The sequence below is a fragment of the Sapajus apella genome, unplaced genomic scaffold (genome assembly GCF_009761245.1).
Source record: "Sapajus apella isolate SASKATOON/1434 unplaced genomic scaffold, GSC_monkey_1.0 scaffold45, whole genome shotgun sequence".
NCBI lineage: Eukaryota > Metazoa > Chordata > Mammalia > Primates > Cebidae > Sapajus > Sapajus apella.
The window spans coordinates 3,427,443-3,451,803 of NW_022436985.1; the positions used below are offsets into that span (position 1 = coordinate 3,427,443).

Here is a 24,361-nt window from a genome sequence, read left to right on the forward strand (position 1 = left end):
ATGTATCCCTATTTAACTTACTATATTAATTTGGTTATGGATTTGATTGTATTTTTGATTAGACTATAAACTGAATTACTTTCCCAGGACCGCCTTAACAAAGTGCCGCAGACTGAGTGGCTTCAACAGCAAGAATTTTCTCACAGTTCTGGAAGCTAAAAGTTCAAGGTCAAATGTCAAGAGGGTCTCTCCTCTTAGTGTACAGATGGTCATGTTCTCCATGTGTCTCACGTGATCTTCCCTCTATGTGTGTCAGTGTCTTCTTTCCTCTTATAATGACACCAGTTACATTTAATTAAGGCCCACCCTACTGACCTCATTTTACCTCTTTAAAGAACAAATGCCCTCTTCAAATATAATTGCATTCTGAGATATGGAAGTTGGGACTTCAGCAAATGAATTTTTGGTGAGAAGACACAGTTTGGTTCATAACAGTAACCCTTTTAAGGGGAAAGAGCATGTCCTTGATTTTTGTGCCAGTGATATCTGAGGAGAGTGGTACACAAAATACTCAATGAATGTTGCTTATACTCAATTAGATGAGAAACTAGAAAACTGAGCCCCAGGTCACCTACATGAGTTTAAGAATACATATATGTGGTACAAAATAATTTTAGAGGGGAGATAAGAATATTTAACTGTTCAACCTGTTTATTATCTATTCTCTTCTTTCTCATCGATTCATTCAAACACTATGAATGGAAGTACATCGCCATACTCTTCAGTTATAGCAGGTTTACTGAAGCTATTTTTCTGATTTAATACAGTAATATATATCATTGTGTGTATATTTATTCATCACAAACACACGCACAACCCTTGTGCAATAAATTAGAAAGACTGAAGTGGCAGAGAGAATAAAATAAACATCACATTTTGCAAATCCAATTATCTGGGGATTGTAATTCCTAATTTTGGGATACAGTTCTCTTTTGGGCTTTTTTCTAAAGCATACTGCCTATATGTAATGTTTACTATTATATTCTTAAAAACAGTGGGATAAAACAGTGCCTAGTCCATTACAGGACCCTCAATAAATATTTAATGAATTAATGAAAGTATTTCAGAATCAAACAGATGGATTCCAGCCCTGGCTCTATTATTTAACCAGCTCTGTGACTTTGGAAAAATTAATCTAAGCCTCCATATTCCCATCTATAAAACAGGCATAAGAATATATCTACTAGCAGGAAAAGATGTCATTATATGAAAAATATACTTGGCACATTCACGTTTATAGCAGCACAATTCACAACTGCAAAAATACAGACTCAGCCCAAATGCCTATCAATCAATGAGAGGATAAATAAACTGTGGTGTACACACACACACACACACACACACACAGGAATACTACTCCGCCATGAAAAGGAAAGAATTAATGGCATTCATAGCGATCTGGATGTGACTGGAGACTATTATTCTAAGTGAAGTAACTCAGGAATGGAACACCAAACATTGTTATGTTCTCACTCATAAATGGGAGCTGAGCTGTGAGGATGCAAAGCATAAAAAATGATATAATGGACTTTGGGGACTCGGGGAAAGAAAGGGAAGGGGGTGAGGGATAAAAGACTACAAATTAGGTTCAGAGTATACTGCACGGGTGATGGGTGCTCCAAAATCTCACAAATCGCCTCTAAAGAACACTCATGTAACCAGGTACCACCTGTTCCCCAAAAACCTATGGAAATAAAAATATTTTTAAAAAACAAGAGTATTAATTCTTTGGAGTTATTTTGGGGATCCAGTAGAATGATGCTATTAAAGTTCTTGGCATGATACCAGTCATGTTCAATATAGAGAAGCTATCTTGCTATTTTCATTGTTAGGCTTTTAAATATATGTCTTGGTGTATCATTTCTTTATACAAAATTGGAATCATACTTTTGAGTTCCTTATTTCATTTTTGCCATATTAATATGACACTATAAACATTTTGCTATGTAGTGGTAGTTAAAAGCATGAATAAAAATTACAGTTAGACAAATCTGGGTTCAAATTCAGGTTCTTTTATTTACTAAATATGCAACTTCAAGCAAATATATAACTTCTCTGGGCCTCAATTTTCTCAACCTTGAAGTGGAATAATAATAGCAACTGTCTCACAGGGTTATTACGAAAATTCAGGCAAAATTCTTAGTGCAATATTTGGAATATGCCAAAAACACATTTAATACAACTATTATCTGAAAATTACATTACATAGATGCACACATTTATGTTCTTTCTAATCTTTCGCAACAGTAAATAGTAAAATCTTGGTCTCTGTCTTGCTTATGAGACTTGTTCAATGTCTTTAGTTGTTTCCTTAAATACAAGGGCTAATATATTAAGCCAGGAACCCTTTTATTTTCAAGTAAAATCTTAATCAGTGGGGATGGTAAATAAACCTATAAATAAAGGGGTGCTCAGAGACTGAAATAAATGGTAAAACAGGCAAAAAAATTCTGCATGCTTTTCCTTGGTAAACTGAGATGGTGCTCCTTATGAGAGAATTTTAAAAATCACTGAGCAAAAAACAAATCAATAATATTAAAACTTTTTCTCTCACTGGAATAAACAATGGATTGGCTCTATATGGTTTTTCTGGTGCTATACTGCAGGCAAAGACAAAACAATAGCAATGTGGCTATTTAAGCATTCCATATTAAGAAGAAATTCAAACACTATAAGCCCCTTAATTCTTTCACAAAGATGCCAAGAAGCTAAACATAAATAGTTCAGTTAACTCCATGTAATACAAATGGTCAATAGATTTTAATGTCACTAGATCTAACACTTAAGAAATAAGCTAGAATGTTCATAAGCTCATTCTACCAGGGAAAGTGAAATGTGGTTTTGGCTGCAACTACCTGATTTTCTACGTTTCTCTATTATCCTAGCATTCCTACAGTTAATCTATTCACAAGTATGAGTCAAAGAAATGGTACTTCTATCATAATTTGACTGGAAATGTCCCATAGCAAACTTAAAGCTTCAATATAAGTTTCTGAAATGTAACTTCCTATTCATTTGTAGCTAGTCAAAGTGATGTCACCATAATATAATTTAGGCAAAACATCCATAAACTTTTCACAATTCAAATAAATCAAAAAATTTTAAACATCAGATCCAAATAAGATTAGCTATGGAATTTTAAATTGAATGTGTTCTATAAAGAGATAACCAGTTCAGTTCTAACATTCAGATTTCTGAGGTTTTCTAGAACAATCAACTCTGCTGAAAAAACAGAATAAAACATAAAAGGTGCTTTAGTTTGCCTTTACATAAAAAGTTTCCTTGCAAATTTGAAATATTGAAAAGTAAATATAAAACAAAACAACATAAATTAGTACAAATAATATAAATTACTTAGTAGAAAACTCACAATGTAAATTACGAATTTAAACTTCTCTAAGCTTTCCAGGGTACAATACTCTGCATCGAAAGTATCAAGACTGAAACTGCAGCTTGTTTTTAAAACAGGTGTCCAAGAGAATGTCACTTGATCTAAAGCCTTCTTGCTTTGGTAAGTAATACTGACACTGAGGCCAAGAACTAGAATTATGCTTTGAGTAGGCCTCTGAACTGACCACAATAGATTCAAGCTGCTTAAGCATTTGAGCACCAGGCAAATGTGCTATGTTAATTACTGTTACATGATCTTGACATGAACTAATCCCCATTCCTATTAGCTTTCTTAGTAAATGAAGCTTTAATACTTAACTAATAACAAGTACTGGATAATTCAGAACAATATAAAATTTAACAGATGAGGGAGCAATAAATGATGGCTACTCATGTCGGCATAATACATATTTATTTTACATGGCAGGATGATTGTATATTAAAATTGCATCCTGGCCTGGCATTAAATTTAAAACCAAGGCAGGTAGGGGTGGTGAATGTTATTTCTACTTTGATCTTCGTATTTTCTCCATACTAAGTACATTTTTTAGAAGTGCTAGAAGTGGTAGTTACAGGATATCATGAAATTTGATAACTAGACAACATGAATCAGCAAATGATGTGGTATGACACTTTGTTAATTCACCCAGTAATTACTTGCTTACAATAGCATACAAATAACAGCAGAGACTCCTGTCTCCACAAAGGGTGTTTTTATCCAGAATACAGTTTCCCTAAGCATCAGTCTAGGTAACCAAAGTACTATAACTTATAGAAGCAATGTTACAAGTCAGAGTTTGTTTCTATTTTATTGGTATTAAACCAAAAATATAACAGCTAAATGCAGGTAGTAATTAAAACATTGCTTTCTTTATTAGGATAAAGTAGCAATATACTTGATCTTATATTAAATATTTCTGTAAGACAGAGACCCCACACTAGTACTTTTAGGAAAATGACTAACCAAATTGACATTATGGCCTAAATGATGAATGGGTCTAGAGTCAGGCATGATCTATGCAGTTAAACATTTACTGAATGCTTCCTGTGTGTTGAATACTGAACTAGACTTGGGAAACCTCTACTGATTTTCCCTTTCTCCTCATAACCACTATTACTACTCCCACTGCTGCTGGCTCATTCTTACTAAGCAGACACTCACTCTGAAAAATACAATTTAAATGAAAAATAACAGCTGACAAAATACTGAGTTATTATTCCATTTTTGTAAAATAGTATCTGTCCTTATGAGTGAATGTCTTAAAAGTCTGAAAGAAAATAGTAGTAACAATTACCTTGGGAGGTGGGATTATGTGTGAACTTTGTTTTTTGTTTTCTGTGTTTTTACGTTTTTTAAATGTCATAATGAACACTGACTACTTTTAAAATAAAAAAAATCTATTCAATTTTGAATGACACACTGTGTGCTATGTTCTTGAAATATATATTATTTAATTAATAGTAGGCTAAAGAGAGGAGTATTTATATTTGATTCTTAAATGAAGTATTGAGGTTTCCTGGCTCCATTTTAAATATTACCTAGAAACATTATGCTATAATTATATAATAGAAGAGATGAAAATGTAATTAAGTTTTAATCTTATTCAACTTCAGAGAAGTCATTGTTTCAATTATCTCAAAGTAGGACAAGTTTAAAAAGAAGAGAGTCTGAAAAAATCACTTTAAAGGATCATTTGTTCCTGCCAACAAGGCAACTCACAAAGTGCACAGGTCCTTGCGGTGGGATGCCTGCAATCAGCATCGCTGCCTACACTGCCAACATTCTAAAAGCCCCTTATTCAGAAATACTCGGAGATTCAATAAGCTGCAGTACAGTGCATACTTAAGGTCTCTGAGACTTTTTTCGTCTTGTAACTTAAGAGACAATGAAATAGATTTGGATAAAACATATATATATATATACACATATATATATATATATACATATATATATATATATTGTATATATATATTTTTTAAGGTGGAGTCTCGCTCTGTTGCCCAGGCTGGAGTGCAGTGGCGCAATCTCGGCTCACTGCAACCTCCGCCTCCAGGGTTCAGGGGATACTCCTGCCTCAGCCTCCCAAGTAGCTGAAACTGCAGGCACGCACCACCACACCCAGCTAATTTTTGTATTTTTAGTAGAGATGGGGTTTCATCATGTTAGCCAGGATGGTCTCGATCTCCTGACCTTGTGATCCGCCCACCTTGGCCTCCCAAAGTGCTGGGATTTACAGGCGTGAGCCACTGCACCTGGCCTTTTTGAGATGGAGTCTTGCTCTGTTGCCCAGGCTGGAGTGCAGTGGTGCAATCTCGCCTCACTGCAACTTCCACTGCCTCCCACATTCAAACAATTCTCTTGCCTCAGCCTCCCGAGTAGCTGGGACTACAGGTGCATGCCACCACACTGGGCTAATTTTTTGAATTTTTAGTAGAGACGGAGTATCACCATGTTAGCCAGGCTCGTCTCGATCCCCTGCCCTCATGAACCGCCCACCTCGGCCTCCCAAAGTGCTGGGATTACAGACGTGAGCCACTGCACCAGGCCCAGATAAAACGTATTTTAAAGAAGCAGGTCATAACCTAATTCAACATTGAAAACATTTATGAATAGGTCTGAAGTTACCTGTCAGTGCCTGTCTACTCAAAAATCTAATCTTTTTCTCTAAGGCTCAAAGTTCTTTAATGTCACTAGTTATTTTTCATCTAAATGAATGTCCTCACTTCCATAATTTATAGAATACTGAAATTAGGATAAGTGATTTTCAGGGTCCCTTTGAGTCTTAAAATTTTATTATTCTCTGAAAAACCACATTAATCAGTTTTTCCTTAGTTCTAATAGGAATTGATAACTGACAATGAACACAATTAGTACTTTTATTTTCACAGAGCTATTACCTTTAATTAAAGTAGATTCAAATAGATATTCATATTTATCTACTCAATAATTAGTACTCTATAGGATTATGGCAAGAATATTTTCACTAATTATATTACACATATTTCAAAATGCAAAAAAAAAAAAAAAAATTGGCATTAAGTACTTTCAAGAAAATTTCAAAAAACAACCAACCTGATGACCTGGTTACAGTGGGCGCACATTGGAGTTCGTTTCCCTGCTGGAATGTGCTCAGCTCTTTGCACTAAAGTGTCCTGGTCGCTTGGCTGAGGTTGTCCCAAAGCTGAGTTGGCTGGTGCCACTGCTCCTGAGGAAGTAGCACTGTTTGAGATTCTTCCAGTGGAAGGTACTAGGAGTTAAAACAGAAGAATCAGAATGAGAATAAGCCACATATAAACTTTTCCTAACAAATAATAAAAATTATTATTTTAATAATCTATTCACTTGTTATTCTGTCATTCACATTTACAGTGAAGTGATGAATCAAACACCAGGCTGTGACTATGCAAATGAATAGGAAAGAAAACCAAAGATTCCAACATAGTGAAAGAATTATGACAGATATATGCATAGAATGTTTTAAGAAAAGCATCTCCTCTGCTGCTAAGAGGAGATGGTTAAGGTGAATGTTGAAAGTGAGTTATTTCTAGTTATCTAGATATCTCTGCTAACCATTAATTAGATTTAATTCCAAATATAATCACAGATACATTAAAAATCCCAATGTGTTGAAGATAACAAAACCAAAAATTAACTCACTATATTCTCTCTGTTCCTGTATTCTCTAAGTAGACTGTGCAACCAATTACCCAGGAATAGAAAGCAGATATATAAGAAGCATCCTTGGCCCTTCCTCCCCCTCATTTGTAGTAATAGGTCCTGCTGGTTTGATACTACATATTGTTCTTGACTTTGCCTCCTCTTCCCCATTCCTATAATACTGCCTTAATTTAGATTCTCAACATCTCCCACCTCAACCAGCAACCAAAAATGTCTTGTCCTCCTTAAATTTATCCTCCCCGCTGCCACCTATGACTGAAATCTGACCCAACAGCATTTAAAGATTTCCCTATTTGACCCCTGAATGCAGTCCCTGCTTCCATGTGCTGCATACAAAGCTCCTGAGTGGTCTCTGCTTGCCCCACAACATCATCTTACACTGCCCGTTGCCTTTCACTTTATGCTCCACAACACTAAACTGCCTCACTTTTTCTTGTGAATGGGTCTATCTATGCTTAGGCTGTTTTCACTATCAGTAACGCCATTTTCTACCCTTCTTCCTATTTACCTAGTAACCACTACTTTATTGTTTAAGTCTCAGCCCAGAAATCAACTCCTCCAAAAACTCTCCTTGAATTGCATTTCTCTCCAACCCCCTCCATATAATCACGATTAAATGTTTCTCTTCTATGTTCTCATAATTTTCTGTTAATGTCTTTATTACTGTTTTTGCTACATATTTCTGTGCCTTTCCTTCCCCCAACTATCCCCTGAGAGCAGAAATTATGTCTTTTTCATCACCCTAGCAACTTAACAGTGTCTGGAAAGAATGAATGAATGAATAAACTGGAATCAATACATAAGTGAAAGAATGAGAAAACAGTGAGGGATTGAAACCAACAGATGGCCTGCTCCTTAGCCACAGGCAATTAAAAACTAATGGAAGAGAAAAAGTGAGCATGAAAATAGTCTAAAAGGAACAACTTTTAAGGAAAGCAAACAAATAATACAAATTAATAGAGTGTATTTATATAGATAAATATATTTACATAAATAGACATGTATATGTGTATACACATGGACAGTATCTATATTACAGTTGGAATTGGGAAAGATTAATTAGGATAATTGATATAGCAATTCTCCCTTATTCGAATGAAGGCTGTTTGCAATAATGTGCAATTACAGATCCAGAAACCCAGCATTTATAGACACTTCGCACATCTACAGTGTACTGCCTGGCACTTGATCTATGAAACGGCACTTTCAGGCCAGGGATCTCTACTATTGCCCATGTTTCAAGTGAGTCAACTGGACTAGAAACATGTTTCCATTCTCTTAGACCCACATTTTCTCTTATAGAAATGGGGAAGAAAAGTACTGTAATATTCACTTGGTACACTACTTTCTTTCTTGTTACCTACTCATGCAGCCCAACTCTTACCTCTGCACATCTTTAATTTCTATATCCAGGTCTGATTTCTCCTAGAGCACCAAATATATATTCTCAAGGGCATTTTCAACTCTAACACCAGTTATTATCTTTAAATTCAAGACATGTAAAATGGATGTCCTCTTCTTGCACATATTACCAGCTCTTGCCAAGAATGCCTAGATGCTTGAATTCTCCCATTCACGTAGCACAGAACTCTGCCTCCTATGGCCCCGAGGGTTAGTCCCCGGACCCTAACAGCTGTTTCATAGAAAATGTTTCTTTCTCAGGTCTGTCTTTCCTTTCTCATCCAATCCTATCCTCTATCTTTTGAACTGTGGTCTTGAATTCCTCAAATTTGGACTATTGCAAGTCTCCTAACCACTTTCCCTGCTGCCACTCTCCTCTTCTACCTATTCTGCTACATTATTTTTCCAAAAACACTACTCTGATCACATATTCCTGCTTCTAAAATAAAGCTTCTGTAACTCATTACAAGCTATAGGTGGTCCTGAAAGTCGAGTCCCTCAATAAGTCCACTCCAATCTTCTATAAAACCTTGTCCTTTGTGTTTCCTTACATATCACTGCCATCATCTTCAGACTAAATTAGAGTTACTTAATATTTAGTTTGTGCAATTATTTCATACTATTTGAAGGTACTTTTTTTTTTTTTTTTTTGAGATAGACTCTTGCCCTGTTGCCCAGGCTGGAGTGTAATGGCATGATTTTGGCTCACTGCAACCTCCGCCTCCCAGGTTCAAGCAACTCTCCTGCTTCAGCCTCCTGAGTAGCTGGGACTACAGGCGCCCACCACTACGCCCAGCTAATTTTTGTATTTTTAGTAGAGATGGGGTTTCACCATGTTGGCCAGGCTGGTCTTGAACTCCTGACCTTGTGATCTGCCTGCCTTGGCCTTCCAAAGTGCTAGGACCACAGGTGTGAGCCACCGTGCCTGGCCTTCTTAAATCCTTACAAAAGCCCTGTGATTTTGGTATTAGTACTACTTTTTTAATTTATGAGGAATCTGAGGCAAAGAGAGGTTTAAAAATCTGCCCAAAGTCACACAGCATGTAAAAGTCTTGAACTTGGGCTGTCTGGCTCCAGAGTCTGCTCTTAAACTATGCTACAGTTTATTCACTATCCCTTGAATATGCCACACCAGCCATTACCTCTGTGACCCTCAGCCAAGGAAATGGCTCTTTTTCCACTGCTACTTACAGTTTTCCCATTCTGTAAGGCCCATAGAAATTTCATTTTGGAGAAGACTTCTCCAAAGTCTTCTCTGACCACCCCAGCCAGAAGTAACACTCCTCACCTGTATAATTTATTAGCTGTTTATCAATATCCTGCCAATAGCTTTTCCTCCTAAATTATTAATTACTTAAAAATGAGTACAAACTCTATATGCTTTTTCCTACCCACAGCCAGAAAATTGCCTTACAAAAAAAGATGAAGAAATAATATTTAATCAATTAAATGAAAAAAGGAAGATTCCCAATCTTTTTTTCTTCTTTTTTTTTTTTTTTTTTTGCATTTGTAAAGAAGACTATACAGATAGATACTTTAAAAATGTGGATTAGATTCAGGATTTCAAATAATGGGAATGTAACCAATTGGAAAATCTGAAAATCAGACCTCAAAGAAAGCCAAATCCTTTCATCTAGCATATGCCTTTATTTTATCACATTAATTATGCATAAGCTCTAAAGTACTGAGTCACTGAGACACTTTAAGCAATGAAAGAGTGTTGTAATTCTCCATCAGTCATTGTAAAATGGGACATAATCCATGTGGCCCATACCTCAAGGAGAAGGTATATGGGGAACTAACTTACTTAGCATGAGAAGCCATTCTTAAACATGAAACATGTGACTGTATCTTAAACACATATAAAAAGGCTCTCAGCTCTACTGCTATTCCTTTCTTGGGAAGAAAAGCTTTGCCTTCTGTTACTGCCCCATTTTAACCACTTTGGAAATGAAATAAATTCTCACACCTCCATTTGTTGCTGTGTTGCTAGCACATTGGCCCGCACACAAAGCTACACAAGCTCTATTAATTACCAAGTCCTGAACATTTCCAAGGCACAGTTATTTCCCGTATGAATAAAGTGATGTTTCATTTCTTCAGACTGAATTTCTCACCACTCTAGCACAGGAATGGGCAATCTTTGAGCAGTCAAGTGCCAGCCTCCTAGTCGCTGCTCACTTGGCTTACGGGGAAGAGGGAAATGTAAGAGGGTGAAATCTTGGGAGAGGGAAGTACCATAAATGAGCCCTGCTTCCATTACGATTTTGGAGAGAACTACACTACCATACTAAGAAAACCAGTCTTCCATGGGTAACACATTGACCAAAATGCTTCAAATGCATTGAACCCACTACAAAAACCATCTACTTCTATGTAGGAAAAAAAAAAGTACTCCTCTTTAGAGATCGCTTAAGGATGAGAATCTACTTGTTCATAATGATGTGTTTTTTTCTCTTAAGTTCTAATGATAACATTAAACAGGAGCACTGAATCAGCCTCATTTCACAATCTAGGAATGTAAGTCACAAAAAATGTGACTTATTCGAACTGAATAATGAGCAAGTCAGGAAGCTGTTACGATGAGAACATTAGGAGGAAGTTGATTCTTGACTCAAGATTTCCTTTTTAGCCTTAAGCTTGAGCAACTTTCACTAAATATTGGCTTCTTTTATGGCCAAATTATAGAGCAAGGAAAATACTGAAGACTACTAGAGTTGCATCAAAATAATCAGAAGAAGTAGATGGTACAGTTTGAGCATTAAGAAAAATAAAAATAGTAGCTACAATGGATGGAAATACTTCAAATATATCTAAGTCTATGAGTTTATGATTCTAGATTTTTTTTTAAAAATCCACTTTGCTTATCTGTAGAGGATGCTACGGAACCAATTCATTATTTAAAAACTAGTACAACTTAATAAAAGGAAAAATCAAGCTTTGTTAATCATTGCTTCACAATTGATCATGTTTCATTAATATCCCACTTGCTCCCTGCCATGTCTGAACTATTATGAAACAAATTCAAGATATGTCATTTAATCTACATTGTAATATAATCTCTAAAAGAGTACTCTTTTATAAAAAACATAATCATAATACTGTTATCACACTTAAAAATATTTCTTAATATCACAAAACACCCAATTTTCAATTTTTTTTCTGATTATTTGATTGTCTATTAGTTGTCTATTGCCACTGTAACAAATTACTAATAACTTACTGGCTTAAAAACAACACAAATTTATACCTAAACCTAACAGTTATCCTACGCAGATATTACTGGGTCAAGATCAAGGTGGTGGTAGGGCTGTTTTTCTCTCTGAAGGCTCTAGGGAAACTGAGACTGTCCAATTCTCTGTTCCCAAAGCCCCTTCCACCATCTTCAAAGCCAGTAACCATGGGTCGAATTGTTTTCACTTCGTACCTCTCTGATCCTCTCTTCTGCCTCCCTGCTATTCCACTTTGAAGACCCTTGTGATTACAGTGGGTCAAAGCAAAATAGTCTCCCCATTTTTAGGGCCAATTGATAAGCAATCTTAACTCCATCTGCAAACTTCATTTCTTTTTGCCATATAACATAGTCACAGGTCTGTGTTCATGGACATCTTTGGAGGGGGCATTATTTTGCCTACCACACATCTCCCAACACAGTAATTTTTTTTTTTTTTTTTTTTTTTTTTTTGAGATGGAATCTCACTCAATTGCCCAGGCTGCAGTGTAGTGGCGCAATCTTGGCTCACTGCAATCTCTGCTGCCCGGGTTCAAGCAATTCTCCTGCCTCGGCCTCCCGAGTAGCTGGGATTACAGGTGCCTGCCACTGTGCCCAGCTAATTTTTGTATTTTTAGAGAGACGAGGTTTTACCATCTTGGCCAGGCTAGTCTTGAACTTCTGACCTCGTGATCCACCTGCCTTGGCCTCCCAAAGTGCTGGGATTACAGGCGTGAACCACTGCACCCGCCCCAACACGGTAATTTTTTTTGTTTGTTATTTAAAAAACTTTTTAGAGACAAGGTCTCACTCTGTTCCCCAGGCTGGAGTGCAGATACATATATTTGAATATTCTTCTATAGTAAAAGTTTTGAAGAGAAAATAACTTAATTGTTTCATCTTTACAACAATATTTCAAGGTACTGTCACTATTTAACAGATCAAAAATATAAACTTCTGAAAGGTTAAGTAACTTGTCCTAAAACATGTAGAATCATGAAATGGGGCAAATGTTTTTTGAACAACTACTGTGTGCCAAAAAATGTGCTGGCTCTACCGACTTGGACAAGACAAATATGATTTCTGCCTTTACTGAGTTTAAAGAAGGTTACAGGAAAGTAAAGTCTGTTATGTTATAGTGGGACAAGTGCTAGAAAGGTGGAAAAATATTGAGTTTACCTGCAGATATCTTTCACTCACAAGTTTATACCAAGAGCCGATAATGAGGCAGGCACTATGCTATGCATGTGTTCACAGGGGAGGATGGCACATGTATGTTCAAGTTGGAGGCGCCTGTGGTCCATCTAGTACAAATAATTTATTGAATTAAAAAACTCAAGAGAAATATCTAAGCTAGAAGAATTGATTCAAGAGTCACCAACATATTGATGACATTTGAGTCTGTGGGAGTAAACGAGACTGTTTCAGGGAAAGTGCAGCATGAAAACAGAAGAGCTCCTTAGGCAGAAAGCAAATAACAAATACCTCAGGACTGATAGAGAGACAGGAGAAAAACCAGGAGAGCATGTCATGGAAACGAGTGGAGGAGAGGAGAGAATCTGGGACCCAAAACCATATCTATTTGACTCCAAAGCTTATGTCCTTATGCATTAATTCATCAATAATTATCTATTAAGTCCCTACTGTGTGCTAAGCTCTTTGCCAGTTAATGTCTTGATCCATTAAAATATGAAGTCAGAGCTCCTTAAATGTGATTTAAACCTGGTAGTACTAACTTCTGGACCAGTTTGGAGGAGGGATAGTGATAGTTGAGATGATTTATTTCTGCTATTTTAATTTCCTTACTGAGCTTGCTAGAATAAATTTAGGAAAAATGTACGAAGGTGTTATTTTTTTATTTTTCTTGAAGTCTCTAATAACTTAGATTATCACTTTTAAGCCCTTCATGTATTCTGTAAAATATTAGTTTCTTAGAGAAATACTACTTTATTTCCAGAAACCTGGCTGCCCAAACTTTTTAGCCATTATAATTAATGGCTGTAAAGTTCCTGAAATAAAACATACGGATAAAAGGCTGTATTCTTCACGTTTTGAGAAACATTTAGGAGAATTTATATAAATTGCCTTAGAAGAGAAATGTGGCCAGGTGTGATGGCTCACATCTGCAATCCCTGAACTTTAGGTAACTAAGGCAGGAGGCTCACTTGAGGCCAGGAGTTTGAGACCAGCCTGGGCAACACAGTGAGACCTGAATCTCTAAAAACAAAACAAAACAAAAACCTAGTTGGGGCTGGGCGTGGTGGCTCACGCCTGTAATCCCAGCACTTTGGGAGGCTGAGTGGGGCGGATCATGAGGTCAAGAGATCAAGACTATCCTGGCCAACATGGTGAAACCCTGTCTCTACTAAAAAATACAAAAATTAGCTGGGTATGGTGGTGCACGCCTGTAGTCCCAGCTACTCAGGAGGCTGAGGCAGGAGAATTGCTTGAACCTGGGAGGCAGAGGCTGCAGTGAGCCGAGGTCGCACTACTGCACTCCAGCCTGGTGCCTGATGACAGAGCAAGACTCTGTTTCCAAAAAGAACCAAACAAAAAAAAACTTAGTTGGGCATCGTGGCATGCACCTATAGTCCTGGCTACTCAGGGGTGTGAGGCAGGAGGATCACTTGAGTCCAGGAGCTTGAGGTTGAAGTGGGCTGTGATAACATCACTGCACTTCAGCCTGGGCAACAGAACGAGAAACATAATTATAGATCTAATACTTTTGCTAAGGACAAACGGACTTTGAGGAGGTGAATATTTCAACTACTACATTTGGATTAAGATAAAGCAGCAAAGAAAGTTATAGGGACAAATCTAGGAATAATCGTAAAACATATTTTGATTCCTTATTTTAAAAATCCTATAATACTTCATTCTCATTAAGTCAGAAGAAAGGCTGATATTGAAAATATCAATGGATACTAGGCTGGGTGCAGTAGCTCATGCCTATTATCCCAGCACTTTGGTAGGCTGAGGCAGGCGGATCTCTTGAGGTCAGGAATTTGAGACCAGCCTGGCCAACATGATGACACCCTGTCTCTATGAAAAAATACAAAAATTAGCTAGGCATAGATGCCTGTAATCCCAGTTAGTGGAAGGCTGAGGCAGGAGAATTGCTTAAATCCAGGTGGTAGAGATTGCAGTGAGCTGAGATTGAGCCACTGCATTCCAGCCTGGGTGACAGAAAAAGACTCCATCTCAAAAACAATTAATTGTAAAAGAAGAAAATCAATGGATACTAATACTCCCCCTGACAAATGTTTACAGCCCCAACAAGGCAGAAGTCATATGTGAGATTTTATGGTGTGAAAAACAACTGGCTCAACTGCAAGAGGCGTTCTTGTTAAAAACACTGAGGCTAATGTTGTCCTTGTATAAACAACTGGGCTACATCAAAGTGGCACTCTTGGGGAGATAGAGTATTGTAATTTAACATCTCAGGAAATATTTTCTCAATGGTATGGTAGCAATTTTATACATACTAAATTGGGTAGCAGTCATGGCAACATGCTTGCATTTTATTGTGTGCAGCAAGTGCTTTCTTCCCTGCCCCTTCCCCAGCCATTGCAAACAGATGGTGGCCAAGAGAAGCACAGAATATGTGCATTTTGTCTGTCAAGCTCCTTATGTTGAAAGCCTAAACAACAGTCTACTCTTCATAATCCAGGCATGAAATCACATCCAACAGAAATGGAGGAAGTTAAGCCAAGATCTGGGATCAGAGGAAAGTACATTCTGGAGACGTTTGTGCAATTTTAAAAAAATGAAATCAGGATTTTTTTTTTTTTACTCAGTGATTAAAAGCAAATTGGACAGATTAAAATATTACCATTTCTCTAAGCAGTGGAGAATGCTGGTATGTACGCTATAAAAAATGGAAACAGGTGCACCCAAGGCTAAGTATCAAATATTTCCACATCTTCAGGAGGTTAGCTTCTTCCATTAGCAACCAGCCTTTCAACTTTAAGAACCCAGATTAAACTGGATCTACAATATCTTAATTAAAGTGAGTGTGGGGATTTGTATTACATTCACTTCTCTTTCTAATTTCTTATATCACACATCATCAAAATTCAGTACACACAGACTTGCCTTCTTCTCCCAGCTGACCTTACACAGAAAACTTCCATTTGGTCAGAGATACAAGTAAAAGAAACCCAGTATGTACCTTGAAGATAAAGATCTTAACATATGTGGTTCTACTAGAATTCAATGAAGTCAACAAATTACTTATTACAATATACACAGTTTTCTAAATCATCTAAATATCACTGTTCCATTTTCTACTTAGAGTGAAAAGACAAGTCTATGCTTTTACTGTAGGAGGCCAATGTGCTTCATTTTCTTAAAAAAAAAAAAAAGAACAAAGGAAAAGAAATAAAAAATAATAAAATTGAGGTAAAATATTTTTAAAAGAATAAAAACAAAACTGAGACATAATTTATGATCCCAGGAATACTAAAGAGGATCAATGGTAAACTTATACAGACTCTGTAAGCATAGAATGTATTTAAAATATTAAATTTGTAAAATTTTATTCATATTTAGATGAGAAAACCGTAAGGACATACATTAAAATTATTTTATACTCAAATTATGCCTAGAGTTCTAACATGTCTTATTTCCAAAGTAACATGAAATCTTAACGAAATTGGCTTTTACTATTTTCCCACCAATTTTCAACTATTTATATAAATGAGAAAGCAGCCTAGTTTCAGAAATAAAGGAGAAAGGTATCTAAGGTTGAAGTTGCCCTATAAATAGAGTTCTAATCATGTAAGGAAAAAAAAAATGAAGCAGGACAAAAAAGAGAAATTTTAAGATTTCTCCATGTCAATATCCACAGTGTCTCTAATGATGAATACAAGTTATTATAAAATTTAAAAAAGGGGTACTCCTTACATTTCTATTACTATCACTAATTCTCTAAGATATCTCTCAAAGTCATTAGCTCTCCAAAACAAATGATACTTTATCATTTTTCAAAGTTATGTTTGAATTTAGTATCTTTTAAAAGCAGAGATGGTGGGCCAGCTTTTTCATGGTAGAAGCAGCAGCACATCTAGCATAAAAACTAAAATTTAAAATATACAGGCTACTAGCTCTGGGCTTTCTAGCTGTGATGTTAGAAATGTCATCATTCTGTGTCTTAAGTTACCTTCTCTGTAAAACAGCAATAATAACTACCTCAAAGGGTGAGAGGACTAAATGAGGTAGTAAAAGTGTTTACTTACACTTCTTTGAATGTGTAAGAAATGCTTCTTAAGTGTCAATTATTATTACACTCTGACACAAGATCTTCCATAGTTAAAAAAGTATCCACTCATTCAACAACTATGTAGTACATGAAATGTTTTAGACGTAAGAATTTTTCTGGTATGGAAGATACATTTAAGGATAAGATATCTGCCTAGAAAAAGTTAATCTTCTTAAAGGCGCTACAGACAAGCAAATAGGAAATCATAGTATCTCAGGACTAGCGTTACCAAGAGTGCTGATGGCTGTCAATAAAGTCTGCAGCTACTATGCAGAATTATCAGACATCATTATTCTTATTCATGGGCTTTAAAACCAATGTTAACAAAACTTTTTCTGTAAAGAGCCAGAGAATAAATATTTTAGGCTTCATGGGGCTCACAGACTCTTGCGACTATTCAACTCTACCACTGTGGCATGAAATCACCCACAAACAATATGTAAACAACTGTACTGTAGCTGTTTTCCCATGAAACTTCATTCACAAAAATCGGTGGTGGGCTAGATGTGACCAAGGAACATGGTTTGCCAATCCTTGGTTTAAACCATACACATCTATTAATAAGAATAGTTCTTTATGAAAAGCATATATGAGAACAAATCTAGATGTCTACCTTTATAAAAGGTTTAATATTTTAATCTCAGAATGAGAAGAAAATGGGGAGAAAGAATAGTTTTCACAGATGGGCCCTTGCATCAGCACTGGAAAGCTTCCAACACGGAAATAAATTTCAATGAAGGAACATTTAGAAGAAAAAAAAGCAAGCAATTAATGGTTGTTACTTTTATTTTTTCCTGAGAATCAGAAACAAAAATCTACTTGTTATGTAAGGAGATGGGAATATTTACATGTTTCACACCCCAGTTTTGACAATGGACAGCTCCAGTCAGGGCTTTATGGCAAGTGGGCTGTTTAGTTTAATGATGTCAAAATGCAGGGGAGCAGATGGCAATAAAACATTAGAAGAGATGAAATACATGCAACTGGTAGCAGTTTACTTATTCATATAAAAATTTTAAAATGGAACCAATAAATCTATCCATCTTAGCTAAGCAAATCTAGTTATCTTGATTTATTACTGCAGTGCAAAGCCTACAATGAAATTTGGGATGGTTGTAGAAACAGCAATTTCCTTTCTCACCCCTATCTCCCTTAGACTTCAAATAAAAGATAGAATTTATATTCACTTATAACTGAGATGCACATCATTCAGTCTTTGATCTAATCAAATCTCACAAATATATTTGAGTCTTTCTCAAAAAAAAAAAAAATGAAACAACATATCAGATCTCTCCAAAGCTCAGTCCATAATGAAATAAATAAGCTTTTCTTTCTTGCTAAATGTGGCATACACCAGAAGCAGGGTATGATTTAAAAGGAAAAAAAAACCCACATTAACTACAATCTTAGCCAAATGATCTAAATTTCAAAAATGGAGTTTAGATGCAAAGAAAATGTTACTTGAAACAGATCTTAGCAGCTGCCAGTTACTTGATGCTCCCTATTATCCAAGGAAAGAATCCTTTCTATCCCATCCCTAAGACACATAGTCCTCCTTAAATATATTCACTGATACTGTCTTTTGACTCAGGAAAATACACTTCCTGAAATAGGGATGGTGAGAACTCCTCAGATAGGGTACAACAGAAGCAAAAATTAACTATTCATTTTGAAAAGCAAGTTTGTATCTTTTTCCCTATTTTGTTTGATCAAAAGAAATTTACAGTGTCCCCAAAAGACCTTCAAATGGTCACAACTTTTATATTTATAGCTTACTTGTATCATGCTTCTTCAAAACACAAAACAACTTATATCCTAAAAAAGAATCACCAACTTTTGTTTTCACATTCTTGTCAGTTAAGATCCTTTGTCTTTACAACATATCAAAACTGTTTCATAGAGAAAAGCATATCACTAAGATAAAGCTTATATATATAACACCTAATTCATATAAAGTGAATGATGCCTTAACAAGAGCATAGGGAAATTGGTATCTGTTCAATACGGAGTATCAGAGGTTAAGAATGTCTAATATTAAATGATAAAAAACTACTGGCCCTGAGTATGTCACCATAATATCAACTAATATCAATATATGCTTTTATTTTCCTTAGCAGAATGCCTGCCTCCATGGGCACCTTTAATAATAAGAAGAAATCTACCAGGGATATGAGAGTAAACAGGGCTCAACCGGGAGTTGTGTGTACACACAAAGTATGAAGGTAGCATTCTAGTATGCTATAAATGAATACAATCCTCCACTGGTGTTTTAACAGAGGATACACAGTCAAGCTCCCAGGGAGGGCAGTGGTTAAAACCGGCAGCCCAGTTAGGTAAAAGTGTAAATACCTTGCAGTTCTCCTGCCCAGGGAATTCCCTCCAAATCACTGCCACTACCCAGGGCAATATTCATTTTCATATCTCCAGATTGGATTACCTCAACAACTTCTTAAATGGTCTCCAGGACTCCAATCTTAATCTCTACAATGAAGTCATGATGATCTTTTAAACACATTAATGCTATAATAATCTTTTAATAATTCAAGTCTGATTTTGCCACTTCCAGCTTATAAATCTTTTAATAGGTTCCTTTCAGCATCAAGTCCACACTTTTATATTCAAAGCCACCATTAATCCATCCAACCTTCTCTCTGGGCCACTAGACAGTCTTGAATATACTGAACTACTTGTCCTTCCTACCCAAAGCCAAAATCTCTTAGTTTTTGCATATGTTGCTCCCTCTCCAAATTGGCCTCCTCCTAAAAACGTTCAAGGGTAGTTGACTACATGCAATTTTGTTTTAGGCATTAAAATATTATTTCTGCATAAAATAGGACTTTACTATAAACGAATATATATTTTACCTCAAGATTGTATCCTCGGAACTTTATCTAAGTCTTTTTCTTCCCTTTCCACTCATCTGCACCTCCATGCCTTCTGACCTGGGACTCATAATCGGATCTGACTCTTCTTTGTGCCCTTTTTGATTATTTCTATATTATATACTGGTGCTTTGCATCCCAGCTAATTTGTCCACAATCACAAAATGGGTGATCCCACATTCCTAGTATTTCCTATGTACTCCACTGCTTTGTTCCTTATGTGCAGTAAATTATAACATTTTTTTTAGATGGGGGTCTAACTCTGTCACCCAGGTTGGAATGCAGTGGCACAATCTTGGCTTACTGCAACCTCTGCCTCGCAGGCTCAAGAGATCTTCCCATCTCAGCCTCCTGAGTGGCTGGGACCATGGGTGTGCACCACTATGCCTAGCCAACTTTTTTTTTTTTTTAAATTTGTGGAGATGCAGGTCCCACTATGTTGCCCAGGCTGGTCTCAAACTCCTGACCTCAAGTGATCCTCCTGCCTTTACCTCCCACAGTGTTGGGGGTACAGGTGTGAGCCACAGTAGTGCCCGGCCCTTGTATTTTGAGAAAAAAAAAAATTCCTATTATAGTGCTTTACAACTGTCATTATTTTTTAATTTCCAAAAATAAACAATACATTACTAGTTATAGTACTGCTTACATTCACAATCTTCATTCTTAAGAGAGTTAAATGCTTCAAGGAGAATGGAGCTCCTTTCTCCTTAGCAACATGCTTATTTTCTAATAGCAGCCTTTGGCAGACAGTGTTCCTACCTTTTCAATGACTGTTGTTGGAATTTCAAGTTTGGTAGGAGGACAGATCTATCTTGGCAGATGAATTCTGCATCTGTCAGATCGTATGATGTCCTAAATAAGACAACTGACTTCTCCACCCATTCACTTTCTCAGGGATATTTACTGAAGGCCTATAAACTGTGCCAGGCACTGTTTAGGTGCTGTACAATAGTGATCAGTATGACCCTGTCCTCAAAGGAATGAATCTAAAAACAGTGGTAAAAGACACCTACATAAACAATTAAAATGAACAAGATGAATGCTATAATAAAGACGTTATTGAACTTTTGTAGGAGCATAGAAAAAGAACAGATAACAAGGGGGCTCAAGAAAGCGTCACAAAGGGGTAACAGCTGGTCTTAAAGGGTAAAGAGAAGTTTGTCAGGGGTAGAAGGGATGGAAAAGCATTTCAAGTAAAAGAAGCAGCTTGTACAAAGCAGAGAAGTGTGTGCCAAGGAATGATGTGAACTCATGAACTTCAGTGTGAGTGGACTATAGGGAACAGTATTATAAAATGAAGCTGGAGAAGAAGGTTGGCCTGAAATTGCAAGGGGACTCAAAGTTCTGTTAAGAAGCTAAGCATTTTGACCATGGGCAGCAGACAGCCCCAAACATTTCCAGGTAGGGACATCACATGAGAACTGGTTTTTGTTGGACAGTAACAATGTAAGTTATTAATGCCATCAAGAAAAGGAATAAAGGCATAGAAAGTTAACCTCTGAGTATCCTCTAAGTACCAGGTATCTACGACCTAGTTACATCATTTCATTTCACAACAATGCTATAGGAGATGTGTTTAAGGTCTTTATTTTAATAAAGAAATGGATGCCGGGTGTACTGGCTTATGCCTGTAATCCCACCACTTTGGAAGGCTGAGATGGGTGGATCATGAGGTCAGGAGATCGAGAACATCCTGGCCAACATAGTGAAACCTGTCTTTACTGAAAATACAAAATTAGCTGGGCATGGTGGTGTGCGCCTTGGCTACTCAGGAGGCTGAGGCAGGAGAATCGCTTGAACCCAGGAGCCAGAGGTTGCGCTACTGCGCTCCAGCCTGGGCGATAGAGACTCCGTCTCCAAAAAAACAAAAAAGAAATGGAAAAGACTCACAAAAATGCTAACCTTCTGAAATTCATACCCACAAAGGGTAGGCATTTCTATTTTGGGGTGCCCCCACCAGTCAGAAAACTGGACTCAATGAACAGGTCCTGATCTATCAAGGCATTGCTTATATTCTAATGAATTAATCATTCTCATTTTGTATATGATTAAACCAAAATTAGAAAACTGATGTGTTCCAACATAGAAAGGCTCTTCATTACTTTCTGATTGAATTTGTGAAAATCATTTCATTACATTTGTGAGATAGTAGTATTTTATACACATTTATATCTAATGAACTAAATTTATCTAATCTGGTATCTATAACTTAAACAGGATCTAAGAAAAACATCACATAAGAAATTAGGTTACCTACAAAAATACAGAAACATATTTTTTTGTTCCTAACTGCTTATTAATTATATATAATATGAAAAATTTAAACATAAAACCCTATTAGACATACAAATGCAGTGAATTCAAATTAGGTTTTAATAAGTACAACTCCCAGATTCATAAGAAAAATCTTACCTTTTATATCTTTTTCTAGATTCAAATCCATATTTATAAAGGGACGACTGCATCTTAATCATGGAAGTATTACCAAAGACACAGGGCGAATAGGAGGCAGTCTTGCTAGCTTAAATAAAGCTTGAGTTTGGAATCTTACCTTTTTGTATTAACTTCCATCCCAACTGTGAACTTTTGGACATTTTGCAATCTAAGACATTTGGCTCTTTGTCAGTCCCTGGCAAGCTTGTGTGTGTGGTAGCGTATGTTAAACTACATGCCTGAGAAAAAGATAATCCAATCTACGCTATCATGCTGTTATGTACACACCTAGTTCCTATTTATCAACTGCTACAGCATGACTGGGTTATTCAAAGACTTCTGGGTATCATAGGCCACATAATACCACAAGTGAAATGATCTAAGAGTTAAAGCTGAAACTTCAGTAGAGGTAACAGAAACCCATGACCAGCTCAGAGTACACTGGCAGTGTCTTAAAATTTCAGTGAGTCATTTCAATGTAGCCTTTTTCCTTTTTTTTTTTTTTTTTGGCCCATCACTTCAAAACTACAATAGTCATCACCCAATAGACACACAAAAAAATGAGACATTTACTTAAATCAGTGACTTTCAAACTTTTTTTTAAAAAAACAGGAGTTAGAGACCAGCCTGGGAAACATGACAAAACCCTGTCTCTACAAAAAAAATACAAAAATTAGCTGGCTGGTGGTGCAAACCTATAGTCCTAGCTACTCAGGAGACTGAGGCAGGAAGGATGGCTTGAGCCTGGAAGGCAGAGGTTGTAAAAAGCTGAGATTGTGCCACTGCACTCCAGCCTGGGTGAAAGACGGAGACCCTGTCTCAAATACATACATACATACATACATACATACATACAGTACAACGATTTTCATAGTACTTACCTTATATTAGGTATTATAAGTAATCTAGAGATGACTGAACATATACGAGAGGATACACGTGGGTTACATGCAAATACTGCACTACTGTACATCAGGGGCTTGAGCAGTCTCAAATTTTGGTACTGGTGGGAGTCCTGGAACCAGCTATTCACAAATACCCAAGGACGATTTAAAATAACATCAATGGTAACAGTTACTCTTTGGTGATTTGCAGGCTGGGGAGGGATCAAATTGTGTTGTTGTCATGTTTCTTTTTTTTTTTTTTTTTGTGACAGAGTCTCACTCTGTCACCCAGGCTGCAGTGCAGTGGCTTGATCTCAGCTCACTGCAACCTCTGCCTCCCGGGTTCAAGCGATTCTCCTGTCTCAGCCTCCTGAGTAGCTGGGATTACAGGCGTGCACCACCATACCTGGCTAATTTTTGTATTTTTAGTAGAGACGGGGTTTCACCATGTTGGTCAGGCTGGTCTCGAACTCCTGACCTTGTGGCCCACCAGCCTTGGCCTCCCAAAGTCTTGGGATTACAGACGTGAGCCACTGTGCGTGGCCTGTTTTTTGTTTTTCCTTTCTCAGCAACACTACAGCACAGCTATGAATAGTTAAGAGAATGAAGCCTGAAGCTTTAATGTGAGAGAAGCAAAGCCACCTGCCTTAATACTTAAAGCCCACACGCTCACTTCCTGACCGCTACATCTCTTTAGTTGGCACTGTCATTTCCACAGGTGAACTATAAAGAACGCACGAACCCATGATGAGTCCACTATCATCTTCTAAATCAAAAGACTCTTTCATTTGCATCAGGAAGCTTTTGAAACTATTTATCTAAGACTAAGAGTACATTCTGAAATGATTTTGTTGTTGTTGTTGTCTTTAAACTATGGTATACCATTGCGTAGGGCAGAAGAATTTGAATGGCTGGGAATTTTGTATTTATTTTTAAATTTTCCAAAATAGCACAAAATAACTTTGCTACAACATAATAACGGATTACCTGCCCATTTATAGCATCTGGAGCAAGATAAATAAGACTTCAGTAAATATTGTCTAATTTGAGCTAAGAATTATGATGTAATTCAACTGACTTCACAACAGAAAACATACTTTCTTTTTGTAATTTTGCTTTATAATGTCATATAATGTATAGTGTTTTATACTGTTGTAGTTTTGCTCATATAAAATTCATTTATATTTTCTAGAAAAAACAATGTTTTAAAAACTAACCATG

The 24,361-nt window shown here is 36.6% G+C and overlaps 1 protein-coding gene across 18 annotated transcripts in view; it reads right to left on the reverse strand.

The window, feature by feature from the left end:
- The window catches only part of PDLIM5 (PDZ and LIM domain 5), a 205,560-nt gene that overhangs the window by 24,014 nt on the left and 157,185 nt on the right, over positions 1–24,361 (reverse strand). For all 18 annotated transcript variants that reach the window (XM_032239580.1, XM_032239584.1, XM_032239577.1 and 15 more), the window contains one exon: positions 6,464–6,638. In XM_032239580.1, coding sequence (XP_032095471.1) covers positions 6,464–6,638 — 175 coding nt within the window. The remainder of the gene's footprint in view (positions 1–6,463; positions 6,639–24,361) is intronic.